Source organism: Xenopus tropicalis, chromosome 2, assembly GCF_000004195.4.
Source record: "Xenopus tropicalis strain Nigerian chromosome 2, UCB_Xtro_10.0, whole genome shotgun sequence".
In the NCBI taxonomy this organism is placed as follows: Eukaryota; Metazoa; Chordata; class Amphibia; order Anura; family Pipidae; genus Xenopus; species Xenopus tropicalis.
The window spans coordinates 160,797,090-160,815,603 of record NC_030678.2 but is presented as its reverse complement, the minus strand read 5'-3'; the positions used below and the strand labels follow the sequence as shown (position 1 = coordinate 160,815,603).

The following is an 18,514-nucleotide window of genomic DNA, read 5'->3' as shown; positions in this document are numbered from 1 at the left end:
TGTGTTCAATTTTTTTCACAATTTGTATTTTTTTGCAGAAAAGTGTGATTTTTTTTGTGTGAAAAAAAGTGGAATTTTCTACGTTGGTACAATATTGCATGTCTGTTATCTTTTGAATTTCTATTTGAATTTGTGAATTTGAATTCTCTTTCAATTTGTATAAGCTTGAAATTTTCTTTAACTCGAATGTTGCTTATTAATTAAAACATTTGAAGATAAAAAACCTGATCCAATTTGATCTTGATCAAACACATCAGATTCATATTCTACTTTTCTTTTTCAATGGCTCTACCAAAGTTTTACATTCAGATTTTTCTGTGCTTAATAAATATTGATCATTCAAATTTTTGAAACAAGAATTCAAATTCCCGAGTTTTATCATGAAAAAAAAAATCAAATTTCAGCAAAAATCTAAGCATTGATAAACTACCCTCTTATTTACCATTAGAAACATGTTTATTTGAAACAATCTTTTTATCAAGCATTTTATATTTCTGATTGAAGCTGCTGTCAAATGGCTGCTAGGGTCACTGACCCCATTTAAGCTGGAAATAGAATAAGAAAGCAAATAATTAAAGAACCAACATATACTATACTATAACATATGCCTATGAAGATTTTCATTCATCCAGGTCATGGTATATCTAGTATAAATAAATTTGAAGCAACTGGACTTGTTTAGTAATCATTGAAGACGTTTCACTACTCATCCGAGCAGCTTCTTCAGTTCATATATGCTGAGGACTTCCCATACCAGTCAGTTGAACTGAAGAAGCTGCTCGGATGAGTAGTGAAACGTCTTCAATGATTACTAAACAAGTCCAGTTGCTTCAAATTTATTTATACTAGATATACTATAACATAGTAAACTTTGCTTCTAGAGTACTATATGTTAGTACAATATGGCCAAGATGGTGTAATTTTCCATGTATAGTACTATAGTGGAGTGACGAGTGAATCTGTCCTGTTTCACTCCCCCGAAAAATTTGCCATATTAAAGTCAATAGGCAACAATTTTTAGGTGCAACTAATTTTTATGTGTGGCTATTTTTTTCTTGCTCCAAATGCCGACTTTTTTGCCTCTGCAATATTTTTGTCTCTGCAAGTTTTTGCCAATGGCAAGTCCATGCCTGGTGAAAAAAATGTGCTCATCACTTCTATAGAGGTCCTGTGTCTTTGCGAAACATCAAAATGAATATGGTTCCCTAGAACTGAAATTAATTGGGCAAACGCTACAAAGAGTGTTAAATAAGAGACTCCCCCTGGTGACCAATGGAGGATAAAACAACTAAAGACATAAATTCAAATACCACAGTTAGTAAAACATTTGTTACAAATTTATTTTAATCCATTAAAAACCCACAACAACCAAAATATGTTATGCCTAACGCGTTTCATGCTTGCCCAGCACTTAATCATAGGTTCCAAGGGGAGAACACACATAAAAGGTATATATTGTTTTTTTTTCTTTTTTTTTTTTTTTGATAAAGGCTAGAGTGCTAGCCGAAACGTTAGTCTCCTCTTTAATAAAAATAATTTGTTTATATAAGTCCTGTGAGTGCTGACCCTCTCTCAAGCACCTTCAACATTATTTGGACCTGCACCCAGGCAACAGCAACTTATCTATACGTAAGTGCCGGCATTTACTTGGAAGTTTACATATATATATATATATATATATATATATATATATATATATATATGAAAATCTCACCCCTCCCACCCTTAATTAAAAACATACATAATTAAGCCTTCCACCGAGACTCACGGGTCCCGAATCTAGTTCAATTAACTTTATAATACATAACTAGTGAAATGCGAAAAAATTTGGCAGGCATGGATTCACCGCAAATTTCCGTGTTTTGCCATTGGCGGATTTTTTTTGTGAAACGGGTGACAAAATTTGTTGCGCGTCCAAAAATTTACACCTGCGTCAAAAGAATTGTTGCGCCTCAAAAAGAATTGTCTCGTGCATCAAAAGAATTGTCTCGCACCAAAAAGATTTGTCTCTCGCGTCAAAAGAATTGTTGCGCACAACAAATTTTTTTTTTTTTTTGATGCGCAACATTTTCGCCGTTTCATAAATTTTTGCCATTTTGCAAACCTTTTGAAAGATGCACGAATTTTCCGGTGAAACGGGACAGATTCACTCATCGCTACACATAATATGTGAACTGACTTTTACAGTATTGAGGTTTCCGTGTACAATTCAGTCTTTTTTACATTGTTTCTTTCTGAAAAGCAACCACTCCGGAACTGCCGGGGAGGGACTTTTTTAGCACCGTTGGTGCAATTATAATAATGGTTAAACCGCATGCTGTAATTTTCCTGTGAACTGCTACATTGGAGTAAGTTTTCCTGAATTGCAGGTGTTGCCGCGGAGTTTCCCTGCGGTGCCCTCACACTGGGAACTATAAGTATGTGTTGTGCTTTTTAGCTGGGAATTATATACTTTGTCAGTCAATTGCCTGGGGTATTGCTAGTTCCTACGTGCAGTTTTTCTCTGAATTACACCATTTTTTTCCTGTGTACTTTTCTTTTGAATTAGGAATTTAGCATTTTACAGATTACGGTACTTTTGAGGGCTAAAAGCTGAGTGGTTGCGCCCCTCGGTCTGTGGTACGTTAGTGGAGACAGATCTGTAAAAAATACTGCGAGACTGGTGGTGAGGTCTCTGTTTAAAATTCTGGGTTTTTTTATAGTAAGAACCATTCTGGGTTTTTTTTGCACTGGTAAATGTGACCCATATGGTGAATAGAAATTATACTAATACCATATTCCATAACACTTATGCCTTCTACATTTCCCCTCTTCTTTTATGTTCATATTTGCTCTGCCTCCTACTGTGATTCTTCATCTCCATTCTGTTAAGCTGTTTGGATTCTGCTTTCCCACTGTGTCAGCCGCTGCATGGCCACTCATTACCTTTTGGCTTCTCTTCTCTTATTTGCCTTTTTTCAAACTTTTTCAATTTTCATACTTTCCTTTTTGAAATCTGTTCCTGCCCCCCAAATTACCAAACTTTTGTTATTTTGCTATTTTCATAAGGGGAAATGTAATAAAATTTGTAAACAGAAAAAAGTAAGCTAAAATAAGAAAAAATAGTCACAAGTAATATTTTTAATTTATATGCATTTAATTGTGCATTGAAAAGACACAGAGATAATGACTTTTTCATTAAAAGTTTTTTTTACATACACTGCTCACTAGTGATTAGTGAATCTGTACTGTTTTGCTTCTCAGAAATTGTCAAAAGTGTAAAAAAAAAAACCAACGTGCGCAGCGACTTTTTTTTTTGGCGTGCAGCATTTTTTTTACGCGTGCAACTTTTTGTTTTTCATTTTTATGTGGTGAATTTTGATGTCCGTTTAGCGAAAAAATCCGCCAATGCCAAAACGTGTAAATTTGCCACAAATCCATGCCTGGTGACTTATTTATTTAAGGTGGAAATGTAATAAGTGCCATTAAAGAGCAAAATGGGGCAAGTTAAAGATTGCATATATTTTTCTACTTATTTTTTTATCAAATCACATTCCATCAATACAAAGAAATAATAACTGGTGCTGAGTGAATTTTTCCCATTTTACTTCGCAGGAAAATTTGCTAATCTTTAAAAAAAAATTCGCGAAAAAACGGAAAATCAGCAAAACAGCACTTATGTACAGTAGCACATAATTTTTTTTTAAAAAATGTCGCGCGCAACAATTTTCTTGACACGTCCAACAATTTTTTGTTCCCCGTCTCACAAAATAATCCGCCAATGGTGAAACACTGAAATTCACTGTGAATTCATGCCTGCCGAATTATTTTGCCCATTACTAATAATAACTTGAAACTGCATTTTTTTACATTTTTTATTGGCATTGTACCATTTTTTTCTTTATAATACTGTTTAAAGATTTCCTCCATGCTCCGGATGCCTATTACAGTGATGTTGAGAGGACAACTTGACCAAAAGTGCCAATTTTAAAATGACGCATATCAGTAAATGACTGGAAACAGTGTTATTTAATGTGTGTTTTGTGATAGTGCCTTTTTGAAACCGTCCTCTTTCCTTGGATGGAAAATAAAAGTTGAAGTACTGGAATACAATTTTAGGATTTGTCTTTCTTACCAGAAAAAAAAAATGTAATAGCTTCTTGTTCTTTGTGCAGTGCTAGAAATGTCATAACCTTTAGCTGCTGTGTATCTAAATGTTATAAACCTCAGCATGTGATCTTTCACAAAATTGCTCCCAGTGTTGTTGGCATATAGGGTAATATCCCTTAGGGGCTCTGATACAAGTGATTTCTGTATCTATTTTTGCCCACCATGCAAAAATTAAATGGAATTAAATTTTGTTAATTTCACATGTTTTTAACATTTATTTGTTAACTAGAATTAAATAGAATAAGAAAGAAACCACATAAAAGGTCAAGTAATGGCATGAAACACTTTCTTCACCAACCCCCGCATTTCATTACGTGTGAAATATATATTATTCATTTACTTTGAATCAATTATTGCATGGCCATGGCTTTACAACCACATGTAAAACTTGTACATACCATGTACATAGGAACTGTATTCACACAAATTTCTTAATGTTTGTTGGCATGGACCAGTTTTTCTGCGGGGGGTTTAAAAATTTCCAGATGGGTAAATGATGAGGTTATATTAATTTTATTGAGATCATACTGCAAATTCGGTAAAACTCTTCTCTCCATTTTTCAGAAAGGTCTATTTAAATATAGCCATAAGGGCTTAAAATTTCTTTCCTTTTATTCTGTATGCATGATCTTCTGGGTTAGACTTCCTGCTCTCAGGAAAATTCTTTAGGGCTCGGCATTAGTATGCTCAATTTGCTCCTCTCTCCCTCTCCCTTCTCTTCTTCTCCCTCTCTCCCCCTCCCATCTCTGCTGTGTAATCTGAGCTTAGAGCTGTTTCAGGAGCAGTGTGAAGACAGGGAAGTGAAGTCAGACAAAACTAAAATGGCAGCTGCTATCCTAAACTAACAAAGGGAGCTTCTATATCTGTTTATTCTAGCTTGCACTATTGTGAGAAATCTATTGGCAATAAAATCTGTATATGTTGTAAGACCAGTTAAGGCACCCCCCCTTAATAAAGGAAGAAGATGCTTTGGGGTTTTAGAAAACTGGGCTGGTTTTTCTATTGGATAAATGCGCTTTTGCGCTAAATATGCCCCTAAAATCCCATAAAAGCTAACAGAGAGCAGTGAAAGCACTGTGATAAACTCACATTTTTCACTTTGATTAATCTGGCCCTTGGTTTGTTTTTTGGATGCAAATATTGAAAAAAAGAAACTACAGTTTCAGCCTGGCAATTATATACTTGTAAGTTTTATACTGAGAGCGTGGACGTTATTTCAAGTGTAAGAGATTACATTCAAGATTATTTCCTGGAGAATTTATATTTAAGTAGTAATCAGCATGGTTTTGTGAAGAACAGATTATGTCAAACAAAGTTACTTGCTTCTTATAAAGCAAAGGAGAACAGACATTTGGACTTCTTCTAGATCAAGTAGATTTTAGGTACCGTTTACTTGGAAAAAATTTGGGAGACCTTTTTGAAACCTTTTGTGTGTGTCTAGTTGTCGATTGCGCTACATTATTTTCTTTAATAAATATACAGTACAGGTATGGAACCCATTATCCAGAATGCTCGGGACTTGGGGTTTTTCCGGGTAAGGTATCTTTCTGTAATTTGGATCCCCATACCTTAAGTCTACTAAAAAATAATTTAAAAACTAAATAAACCCAATAGGGCTGTTCTGCCCCCAATAAGGGGTAATTATATCTTAGTTGGGATCAAGTACAGGTACTGTTTTATTATTACAGAGAAAAGGGAATCATTTAACCATTAAATAAACCCAATAGGGCTGTTCTGCCCCCAATAAGGGGTAATTATATCTTAGTTGGGATCAAGTACAGGTACTGTTTTATTATTACAGAGAAAAGGGAATCATTTAACCATTAAATAAACCCAATAGGATTGTTCTGCCCCCAATAAGGGGTAATAATATCTTAGTTGGGATCAAGTACAGGTACTGTTTTATTATTACAGATAAAAGGGAATCATTTTTAAATATTAGAATTAATAGCTTATAATGGAGTCTATGGGAGATGGCCTTCCCATAATTCAGAACTTTCTGGATAACAGGTTTCTGGATAGCGGATGCCATACTTGTACAAGAGTAATAAACAAAAGTCATGCAGAATCTGATATTAACAAAAGGATCTAGCTACATGGATATGAGATGCAGGGATTCCAGTTACAACAAAATCTGTCCCCATTGGTGGATTTAAAGTGATTACTGTGTCCTTGAATCCTCCACGTGCAGTTCCTAAAATGCTTACTTGTGATTATATATTATCACATACGCTGCATGATGCGCTGTTATTACATAGATCCACTTCAAGGTGAAAAACTTATCATGTGGTTAGTCCCATAAAAACTACCATCTAAAAAAGCTTAATTGAATCGTTTATATCGGTCTATAACTACTAAACAACATTAATGTGGCTCATCAGAAATTCTGAGCTTGCTGTGGAATATAGATAGAAAACTGAGAGGCGCGCTTAGTAACGGAGCGGCAGATAGTGCTGTCAAGGTTATTCAAATAGATGTCTGCATGGTATTATGAGCAGGGACTAGTCAGTAGTAATGGGCAAAATAATTCATTCAAGAAAATTCCTATTTACATGGGTTTATCCTATAGGCTAAAGCTCACCCACTGGGTTTAAAGCAGAAGGCAGGATAATAGCTGATGAGATTCCCAACTACAGACCGGTTTCACCCTTCTTGGGGCTCATCAGTGTAGTGTAGGGTTTTCTGATCAGCTTAGGTAGAGCCAGGAGTGGGGATTCACAAACTAGTCAAAAGGGTTGAGGAGACTGCCTCATACAAATGCAAATAGACCAAAAGGATTCTGGGAACATATTACATAAGGCTCCTAAAAAAAATCCCATGTACATGAGTTTATCCTATAGGCTAAAGCTCATCTACTGGGTTTTTAAAGCAAAAGCCAGGATAATAGCTGATTAGATTCCCAACTACAGACCAGTTTCGAAAGTTCAAACGAAAGAAGCTCCAAGCACTCCAGATTCAAAGGGATAAAACCGCATCTTTATTAATCCATTAAAATGCAGGTACGTAACGCGTTTCGTGCGCGTGCGCACTTAATCATAGGCATGACAGACCAGTTTCGCCCTTCTTGGGGCTCATCAGTGTAGCGCAGGGTTTTCTGATCAGCTTAGGTAGAGCCAGGAGTGGGGATTCACAAACAAGTCATTAGGATTGAGGAGACTGCCTCATACAGACCCAGCAGGCGAGCTTTAGCCTATAGGATAAACCCATGTAAATGAGATTTTCTTGGAGCTCTTTGGGATTAGTTCCCAGAATTCCTTTTTTTTTAATCTGTATGAGGCAGTCTCCTCAGCCCTAATGATTTTTTTGTGAATCCCCACTCCTGGCTCTACCTAAGCTGATTAGAGAATCGTACACTACAAGGATGAACCCCAAGAAGGGTGAATCTGATCAGCTATTATCCTGGCTTTTGCTTTAAAAACCCAGGGTGAGCTTTAGCCTATAGGATAAACCCATGTAAATGAGATTTTCTTGGAGCTCTTTGGGATTAGTTCCCAGAAATCCTTTTTTTTAATCTGTATGAGGCAGTCTCCTCAACCCTAATGATTTGTTTGTGAATCCCCACTCCTGGCTCTGCCTAAACTGATAAGAGAATCCTACACTACACTGATGAACCCCAAGAAGGTTGAATCAGGTTGGCTATTATCCTGGCTTCTGCTATAATAACCCAATGGTTGAGCTATAGCCTATAGGATAAAACCATGTAAATGGGATTTTCTTGGAGCTCTTTGGGACTAGTTCCCAGAATTCCTTTTGTTTATTTGTATCTGTATGAGGCAGTCTCCTCAACCTTAATTATTTAGCTCTAGCTAAGCTGATTAGAGAACCCTACACTATACCTTTTTATTGTGTTTCACCTATTTATCTAGCTGTGTAAAAAAGTTGTTTTGCCATTCATTGCCATTACTGATATTTGCTGTAGTATTCTTCACAAAGACCATATTTATGTTTTTATATGAGTGCATCTTCCTTCCTATGGGGACTGAGCTTCTTTTTTCAGTTTCATTTGCCCTTGTGCCTCACCTCAGCTTGGTCTCTCATTATGTTCGGTGGGGAGAGTTTAGGGTAAAAACGGGAAATCTGGTTTAGTGATCCAGCTGAACCTTTAGGGCATTTGTAGTTTAGGAAGGATCTGAGGTGAAGTGATGTTCGGCTGCGGGTTAGTGAAGCTAGAGAAGCTCGAGTGGAAGGGTGAAGCAGTTCATGCTGAGCCCATACGTCTTCATGACAGACCTGGTAGCTACAGGGAACTCCCAGCGATTATTAACAGCTATTCCTTTTTTGACTGTTTCTTGCTCAATGGCGTATGAATCTAAAGCTGTGTGAAGAAAATATAGGTCATATGGAAATTATTAATAACATTATCAGCCTTAGGAAGGGAAAAGAACACAGAACATGGAACCAAATGTCATGATATATTGCTAAGGGATTTCCTCTGTTTTTGCTGTGGGACAGGTGGAGGCAGATTTACTTTTAAAACTCATTTTTCTCACTTTTTAAAAAATAAAATTAGAATAAACCATTTACAGGATTATATTTATCCAAAAATCTGAAATGAAAAAAGCATGTGGGAGAAAAAATTGCAGAAAAGCCTCGACTTGTCGCACAATAACCGTGACTATTTTGTATTGTCGCACAATAACCGTGACTTTATCGACTTGTCACACAATAACCGTGACTTTATCGACTTGTCGCACAATAACCGTGACTTTATCGACTTGTCGCACAATAACCGTGACTTTTTTGTATTGTCGCACAATAACCGTGACTTTATCGACTTGTCGCACAATAACCGTGACTTTATCGACTTGTCGCACAATAACCGTGACTTTATCGACTTGTCGCACAATAACCGTGACTTTATCGACTTGTCGCACAATAACCATGACTTTTTTGTATTGTCGCACAATAACCGCGACTTTATCGACTTGTCGCATAATAACCGTGACTTTATCGACTTGTCGCACAATAACCGTGACTTTTTTGTATTGTCGCACAATAACCGTGACTTTATCGACTTGTCGCACAATAACCGTGACTTTATCGACTTGTCGCACAATAACCGTGACTTGTATTGTCGTACAATAACCGCGACTTTATCGACTTGTCGCACAATAACCGTGACTATTTTGTATTGTCGCACAATAACTGTGACTTTTTTGTATTGTTGCACAATAACCGTGACTTTATCGACTTGTCGCACAATAACCGTGACTTTATCGAGTTGTCGCACAATAACCGTGACTTTTTTGTATTGTCGCACAATAACCGTGACTTTATCGACTTGTCACACAATAACCGTGACATTTTTGTATTGTCGCACAATAACCGTGACTTTATTGACTTGTCGCACAATAACCGCGACTTTATCGACTTGTCGCACAATAACCGTGACCTTTTTGTATTGTATAAGGTCAGCGTAAAAAAAATTAAAACCTCTAAAGGTTTGTAGCAAAGAAAGACTTTCCAGGGAAGGAAAGGGATATCTGCCATTGAATGTGGAACTGTTGCAGCTTTGTCGGATAGTAAATTTCGGAAAAATTGCAACTTTTTTTGGTAGGCGTGGGTTGTGGGTGCTGGGTTTACTTGGATGGGTTGAACGTGATGGACTCTGGTCTTTTTTCAACCCTATGTAACTATGTATATATCATTTAGCTTCTATTTTCTTTATTTCATACAACACACACATTAATTTTAATTCCATCATTAAGATACATTTCCCGTTCCTCTCCTTCTTTTCAAGTGTTGCATTACGAGTGATTTGTAGCAACTGAAATGAGTAAATTAGATCTCATTTAATCATTTGTCTTTTTCAGGATATTCAATACTTCAAGCAATTATGGAAAAAGCGGGACAAAACGGATGGCAAGTTAGTGCGATATGTGTGGAAAATTTTAATGATGCCAGCTACAGACGCCTGTTAGAAGACTTGGATCGAAGACAGGAAAACAAGTTTGTAATAGATTGCGAAGTTGAAAGACTTCAGAACATTCTAGAGCAGGTAATTATTGTTGTTTTTAACTTGTTCTGGCAGTGATGTGGGATCAGGGGAGCCAGCGTTGAGCCAGCGTTCCTCCTTAGGACTTATTTATCAAAGGATTGAGCAGAAGTAACCCAAGACCTAAAGTATGAATAATGAGGTTGTGTTTGTGTATTCATTGGGTGAATAAGTATGCCCTTTGCTGCAAATTTCTTCCATAAAAATATGTTGGGAAAGACGTGATGAACAGGACCTCCTAGGGGCCACCAGAGAACCTAACATCCAGGCCACGCTTTCACAGGAACTACTGTAGCTATAAAATACTGTAGGTATTAAACTGGCCCAGCAGGAGCTACTCTGGCATATCAATCTAAATGAAACAAAATGAATTAATAATACTGAACCTATATGTCATATTGTATGTATGTATATCTTGATTTATAAAGTGCTACTTATGTACGCAGCGCTGTACAGTAGAATACATTAATACAAACAGGGGGTTATTAAGATAATAGATAAATACAAAGTATAACAAAAAAGACAAATAAATAAAAAATACAGTTGCAATAAGAGTTCAAAACACAAGAGGATGGAGGTCCCTGCCCCGTAGAGCTTACAATCACTTTCACAGGAACTACTGTAGATATAAAATATTGTAGGTATTAAATTGGCCCACCGGGAGCTTCTTTGGTACTCTGCCAGATCAATCCAAATGAAACAAAATGAATTAATAATACAGGTATGGGACCCCTTATCCGGAAACCCGTTATCCAGAAAGCTCCGAATTACGGAATGCCCGTCTCCCATAGACTCCATTTTAAGCAAATAATTCAGAATTTTAAAACTGATTTCCTTTTTCTATGTAGAAATAAAACAGAACCTTGTAATTGATTCCAACTAAGATATAAATAATCCTTATTGGATGCAAAACAATCCTATTGGGTTTAATTAATGTTTAATTGATTTTTTAGAAGACTTAAGGTATTGAGATCCAAATTACGGAAAGACCCCTTATCCGGAATACCCTTGGTCCCGAGCATTCTGGATAATGGGTCCTATACCTGTACTGAACCTATATGTTATATTGTATAGTTCTTCACTCTGTAGTAATAATAATAGAATGTCATTTGCGATGTGATGTAGCTTTTCAGATGATTACAATTAGTTAGGTTTTGAAGAACTGGTATGGGACCTGTTATCCAGAATGCTTGGGACCTGGGGTCTTTCCATAATTTGGATTTTTGTACCTTAGGTCTACTAAAAAACATTCATTAAATGAGAAGGAAAGGTAAAAATGTAATAAGTTTTATCAGAAAGGTCTATGCATGAGAGTCCTCTATCAAAAGAAACAGAGGATTTCTTGTCTACTTTTTTGTAAACATGTTCTTCGGTATCTGACTTCCTTCATTCCCAGGGCCACAGTCTGTGCGGTTCTCTCCTCTCTCCCTTTTCCTGTTCCCTCCTCCTATAAGAATTTATAAAACTCACTCTCCCTACCCATCACATCAAAAAAAGTTGCGACACCCACGTTTCACGAATTTTCCACCATTTTGCAAATCTTTCACTGCTGCGAAAATGTTTCTGTAGTTTTGCAAATTTTTCGGTGAAGCAAAATGGGAAAGGTTTGCTCATCAGTAGTGATGGGCGAAATAATTTGCCAGGCAGGAATTTGTCATGCAATAAAAAATTGTTGCCTGTGTCAACAAAAATTGTTGCATGCATCATTTTTTTTTTACCCAACATATTTTTTTTTATGTTCGTGTAAAAAAACTGAGGAGCGTGATCATTTTTTTTTGAGACAACATTTTTGCCATTTTGCTAATCTTTTCAAAGATTTGCTAGTTTTTGAGCAAACCGAAATGGGGCAGATTCACTCATCGCTACTCATCTCTAATTATTTTCTCTATCAGTCTTATTCATAAAATTGTACAGCTCTGTCGCAAACCTACGGCAACTTAACTGATTGAAGGGAGTGTACTAGAATATATGATTATTTATAAAGGGGGGGATACCTAAAGGGCAGAATTGCAAAATAAAGAGAAGAAAGAGAAAGCCTTCAAAAGAACGTGGGGTGTTAAGAAATAACACGTTATAATGAATGTGCCGGGGTAATGAAAACAAATATAAAGCAAATTTTGAAACATGCACTGTCGTTATCTGCAGAATAATGAATCCACGGTTACTGTTATCATTTTAATTACAGGTTGTAAATAGAATACATTTTTTTTTCTTTTTTTTGCACCATAAACCTATTTATTCCAACCGTACCATCTGTGGCTGGCTTCATGGTTTTATTTGGGTAGAAAAAAAGTCGTAATTATGATGATACGTGCGCAGTGTGTTTATGTAGCGACGCGTGGATAAATAATAATCAGCGAATGATAAAAGGTCACAAGCGTTATTAGTGATTTAGCGGTAATCGCGCTGATTGCTCAAACGTACAATTAGGATGTGCAGAAATGAAAGAGGGGAATATTACTGTTATTGGAACCAGTTGGTTTATAAGAAGTATAATTATAGTTCTCAGAATAGGTTTTTTTTGGAAATATTGTTTTTACACATTCATTTTCAAATATAGTAAATTATTATGCTTATGCTTCTGATAAAGTGATCTATGCAGGTATTGGACTTATTATCTAGAACAGGGATCCTATTTAATAACCTCTATGTGGACTGGCAGCCTACAAACGGCTCTTACACTGAGTTTTTATGCAACCAAAACTTGCCCCCAAGTCAGGAATTCAAAAATAAGCCCCTGCTTCGAGGCCACTGGGAGCAACATCCAAGGGGTTGGGGAGCAACATGTTACCCCTGAGCCACTGGTTGGGGATCACTGATCTAGAATGTCTGGGATCTGGGCCTTTCTGGATAAGGGATCTTTCTGTAATTTGTATCTCCATACCTTATGTCTAATTTTAACATTAATTAAGCCTCCACTGAGGATTCTGGATAACGCATTCCATACCTGTATTTCTACCTTTATTATTATTCATCATGTGTCTGCCCCAGGGATACAACGTGATCCTGAGTAAGTGCTTGGAGCTTCGTAATATGTATACATGAAGGGCAACTTGAGAACATCAGAATGTTCAATTACTGGAATTTTTTTTATATCTTAGGGCTGATGTGATGTTTGTCATGAACAGGAGCTTCTACTTACCTATAGAGTCATTCCAATGTGGCCCTCCTCATTATGGCAGATTTAGTATGAATAGCTTTGAAGTATAGGGCATTTCGTGTTCATCTGCTTGAGTACCCGCTTGGGAGGCGCAGAGATACAGTATACATGCTGGGGAAACCCTGGGGACTATGTTTAGCCATAAGCTTTATATTATTTATATCAAGCAGCAATTGGAAGTTAAATAGCAGCTCAAAGCCATAATGTGAATTACAATAACTAAACTGTTTTATGGTAAGAGCGTCTATTGAGTGCCAATGGTTGGCTGTCATTTGGTGCTATCTCATTGCTATTAATGGGTAATTTATTGCATTTCAGTACACCAACCTTTGGCAGCAAGTCTCTGTAAAGGTCTGCTCTATAGGTAAACCCATAATCCTTTCAGCTAGATATAACAGATTCAGTTCCAGCAGTGCCTAAGGGAACCAGTTTAAGCCAAAGTATTTAGGGGAAGGCCCACATTTTGAGAACCAATAAAGATCCCTGTCTGCTTCCATCTGTAAATGGTGGGTTGGCGACTAGTGGAGACACTTGCCCTGAACATAAATGACCAGCAGGGGGGGTTTATATCTATACTGAGCTTTCTCATAGTTGACAGGGTTGAAAAATACTCCAGCTATCCATTTAACCAATGCAAAAAGCTTTTGTAGTTAATTCAGAAGAAAGTAACCCATAACCTCCCATTAGCACATCTATCAATTTAACCTTACAAGCATAACAGTTTATTAACATGACATGGGGAGGTTGCAATAACGGTCCCCTTTCCTTTAACCCCTCCCCCCTTTCCCACTTAGCCCGCAACACCAAACACAGACTTACATTTCTTGGGTGGAAAGGCCGCAGCTTATTTTATTAAATAACATCACAGAATTGTAATCAATGTTTACTTACAATTCACCAATTCCATAAACATAACATTTAGCCGCTGAAGGCTGCATTACAATTGTTACCATTAACTAACCTTAAATTAACCGTAAACATTTGCAGAATCCTTTTAAGCCTGTGACTAAGCCTCCGCAACCAGACTTTCCCACCTCCTGTGCCTACTATGCCTGTTTCCCCCCAAAGCCTAGCTCCCAGGCTTGCCCCTCCAGAAAAACCTGTACCTTCATCTATTTATCCCCTTTTTGGCTCCCCCCAGGGCAGCCCCACCATGCCTAAAGCTGAGACTACTAACACCAGTACCCCATTATTGGTTACCCCCAAAGTCCCTTACTCTAGGGTGGGCGGGCGGGAACGCTGCCTTCACTCTTCAGCTGCCACAAGGTAGTGATCCCCCTTTCTTCCTGTCTCCTTTATTTATGCTGCCTCTCTCTCCTCCCACTTGTTCTTTCTACACTACAGTTCCCATCATCCCACACACTAACTTCCTGGGTTCCTATTCACCCCCACTGCCATGGCCTTGTGCCGCTCTACCTGTCCCAGGCTCGCTTTTCCGGGCTACTTGATGTCAAAACATGATGGACAAGTGGGATTCAAACTATGCTCATATATCTATCACAAATGAAGTGGCAGAGGTTCCTCTGCACAATGGAAGGACACTACTTTGTAAATGCACAAGAAATTATAACCTCCCACCTCCAACATACACACAAACACTGTTCAATGTCATCTGCTAAATGAATAAATTCCATTATAGATGATCAATCTGAAGCCTTGGGTGCTGCTCTGTATGAGGAGCCTACTCACCTGCTCATTTTTTTCTGCATTCTACTTGTTAGACAGGCTGATCCGGTCTGTTATTCATGGGGATGACTGGAGACTAAAGACCAGCTAAAAGCAAAGGTTACATTTTGTATAATGAGCCCTCTATTACACGTGGGTGTTAGTGATTGGCAATTACTTGACTTATAGCCACACATGCTCAGATTTTCTGTTTGCAGAGATTTTTATTTTTTAGGGGAAAAAATCTCAGAACAAAGATAGAATTCACAGCACTGCCTTTTGCAATGGAATCTTGCGATGCTTGGGAAGATATCCATAAATGTTACTAGTGTTATATATAATTAAACAATGACAATGCCATTCTGTAAGTAACATTTCACAGTTCCACAAATAAACTGTCCGAATAAAGGACTTTTTTCACTGATTCCTGTGCCGTGAGTGCTCTCTTTGGACCAGGGTCGGAATGGGGTGTGGAAGGCCCACTGGGGCCTGCGCCCATAGCCTCCCCCCCCAGAGGGTCCCCCATAACCCCCCTCGCAGGTCCCCCACCCAACGTCCTTCCCTGAGCGCGTAAATTTAACGCGTCGGGGCAGGAGCGGTCAGGCAGGGGGAGCGCCACAAGGGTCGGGTCTGGGCCACCGGGGCCGACTAGAGCCGGGGCCCACCGGGATTTTTCCCAGGGTCCCGGCGGCCCAGTCCGACCCTGCTTTGGACTATATATACTGGCTCCATGGAAGGCACTTGCGGCACATAGATTTATATAGAAATTCTTTATTGATTTTCCAGATCAACGCGTTTCGACCCACTAGGGATTGTCGTCAGGATGTGATCCCTAGTGGGTTGAAACGCGTTGATTTGGAAAATCAATAAAGAATTTCTATATGTAAATCTATGTGCCGCGAGTGCCTTCCATGGAGCCAATGTAAATATTTGATGTGCACCCGGCCTCTGACTTCTGCGTATGGTGAGTGCCGATAAACTGGACTGTATAAAGCCATAAATGTCAACCTATGTAAATCTGAATCTGCCCCATCTGCATCCACACCATGCTCGGTTCAGCCCAGACTATGGCCTTGCTTAGGGCATAAATACAAATGACTTCCTGATAAAATCTGGGAGGCTACCGGTTTTTGCAAAAATGCATAATTTAATACTTCCCCCTCTAGGGGGAGCCAACATGGTTCATTAGATCCTAAAAACACGGCATGTAAATCATCTTTAAACCCAGTTTCAAACAATTACTGTGAGTACAAGACACAAATATGAAGAGTTGAAATGTTAAACGCCTACAAGGCTCTAATCAGTGTTTCCCCAGAGGCCATTGTAGTTGGTGGTTACCATGGAAACCACAGATGCTAGAAACGAGGAAGCAGTGGGTAGCGACAGAAAAGGGCATGTTCCGGGGGAATCTTTTTTTTTTTTTTCCATATTTTCATTTTTCAAAGCAACTAAAGAGACATGAGTTTCATTAATTAAGAATGGTTACGCAGTCAGAGCTTTAGCTTCCTGCTAATTACCAATGCAGCGAGAGCGCGGCGTCATGTGATCTGCGCAGGAAAGCATTGAAAACAACTGAAATAAATATTGATATTTTTTTGTATTGATTCGTGCGCGTTGAATGAAAAAGTAATTGAAGGGATTTTTTTGGAAGATAGATTTGTTTCCTGTGAATAGAATTATATCTGTAATTGACAGTCCCTCATTGGATAAATGGATCTTGGCGAGAAGGTATTTACCTAATAGGAAAACCTTTTTTTTTCCCGATAATGAGAAACAAACTGGATATTTTTCACAACAGTTCATAGCAGGATAACAAATATCCTTTTCACATTACGCATTAAAGGAACAGTAACACCAAAAAATGAAAGTGTTTTAAAGTAATTAAAATGTAATGTACTGTTGCCCTGCACTGGTAACACTGGTGTGTTTGCTTCAGAAACACTACTATAGTTACTGCTGTGTAGCCGTGGGGGCAGCCATGCAGGGTATACCAGCAGATAACAGATATATACAATGGGATCCTGCACAGCGAATCTGTTACCTATTATGTATCCTGTGCTTGAATGGCTGCCCCCATGGCTACACAGCAGCGGTTGATATAAACTATAGTAGTAGGGTTGCCACCTGTCCGGTTTTGACCCAGACTGCCCATTTTTTCTTTAACATTGACGCACCAAACGGACAATTGCTGCACCATAGCCCCACCCCCTGTGCCATCCAGCCCCACCTCCTCCCACCCCCATGACATCACCTCCTCCCGCTGCCCGGCTTTCTTAGGCAGAATTGGCAGCCCTATATAGTAGTGTTTCTCAAACAAACACATCAGTTTTACCAGTGCAGGGCAACAGAACATTATATTGCCATTCTTTTCAGTTTCATTATTAGATGTTACTGTACCTTTAAGGGGATGAGGTTTACAGGCAGTGCATGAGAGTCATTTATATTGATATTTTTGTGACTCCTAACCCATAGGGCAGTGCAGCGCCAGATTTCTGTTTGGGGCTCCCTGATTCTCCTCTCCGCTCCCCATTCACCCGTGATGTTTGTCTTCAATATTAATAAATACGTCCTAAGGGGCGTATTTATTATGCTGTGTAAAACTAATTCGCCGAAAAAACGGAGTAAGATCGCTATCTGAACGCTGTATATTACGCCGGATATTACGCCAGATATTACGCCGGATATTACGCCATTATTTTCCATAAGTTCCGGTGGAAGAAAAAACACGTAAAACAATTATGCCGTTTTTACGCCATTTTTACACGGCGAAGCCTGGCGATGTGTGGCGAATTTTCTCGCCGTTTTTTACATAGCATAATAAATATGCCCCTTAGTGTAGGGATGAACCAGGATTCAGCTTGGGATTGTGCCAAATCTTGGGAAGGAATGAAATAGGGAGCCCCATAGCATGTGGGTGTACACTGTAAGCAGGAAGGAACTGAGTGGCGCTGAGCGCAATTATATGGGAGTGGGAGGAGCTCATTTTGACCCAATTACCTTTAATGAAAGGGGGACCAAAACTGCACTTGTGGACATAAATGAGCCCTCTAGAGCACATTATAAGGCAAGGGCTGTTATCGTATGAACAAAATGTTTTTGTATATTTACATGGGTAATTTGGGAACCATATGGCTCACCCCGGCTATACGTCTCCCAATACAGCAAGATCAAAAGCACCTTGTATGTGTAACTGTCTGTAACTGTGTGCTCATGAGAAGGGGGAGATGGGACATTTAATTAGGACTCTACGGGAAATTGTTATATTTTGTTTTTCGATAGTGGCATCCCTTTCAACACCCTCCCCCATATCATTATTATGCATCTTCTGTCACTTTAAAAGAGAAGGAAAGGTAAAAACTAAGTAAGCTTTATCAGAAAGGTCTATGTGAATACAGCCATAGGCACTCGCAGAGTCCTCTATTAAAAGAAACACAGGATTTCTTGTCTCCTTTTTTGGGAACATGTTCTTAGGGTATCTGACTTCCTCTCTCAGAAAAATACTTCCAGTGTCTGCGCAGTTCTCCCCTCTCTCCCCTCTCCTGTTC

The 18,514-nt window shown here is 38.5% G+C and overlaps 1 protein-coding gene across 7 annotated transcripts in view; it reads left to right on the top strand.

The window, feature by feature from the left end:
- Positions 1-18,514, top strand: part of gria4 (glutamate receptor, ionotropic, AMPA 4) — a 200,926-nt gene that overhangs the window by 94,278 nt on the left and 88,134 nt on the right. For all 7 annotated transcript variants that reach the window (XM_031895621.1, XM_031895620.1, XM_031895624.1 and 4 more), the window contains 1 exon segment: positions 9,963-10,147. In XM_031895621.1, coding sequence (XP_031751481.1) covers positions 9,963-10,147 — 185 coding nt within the window.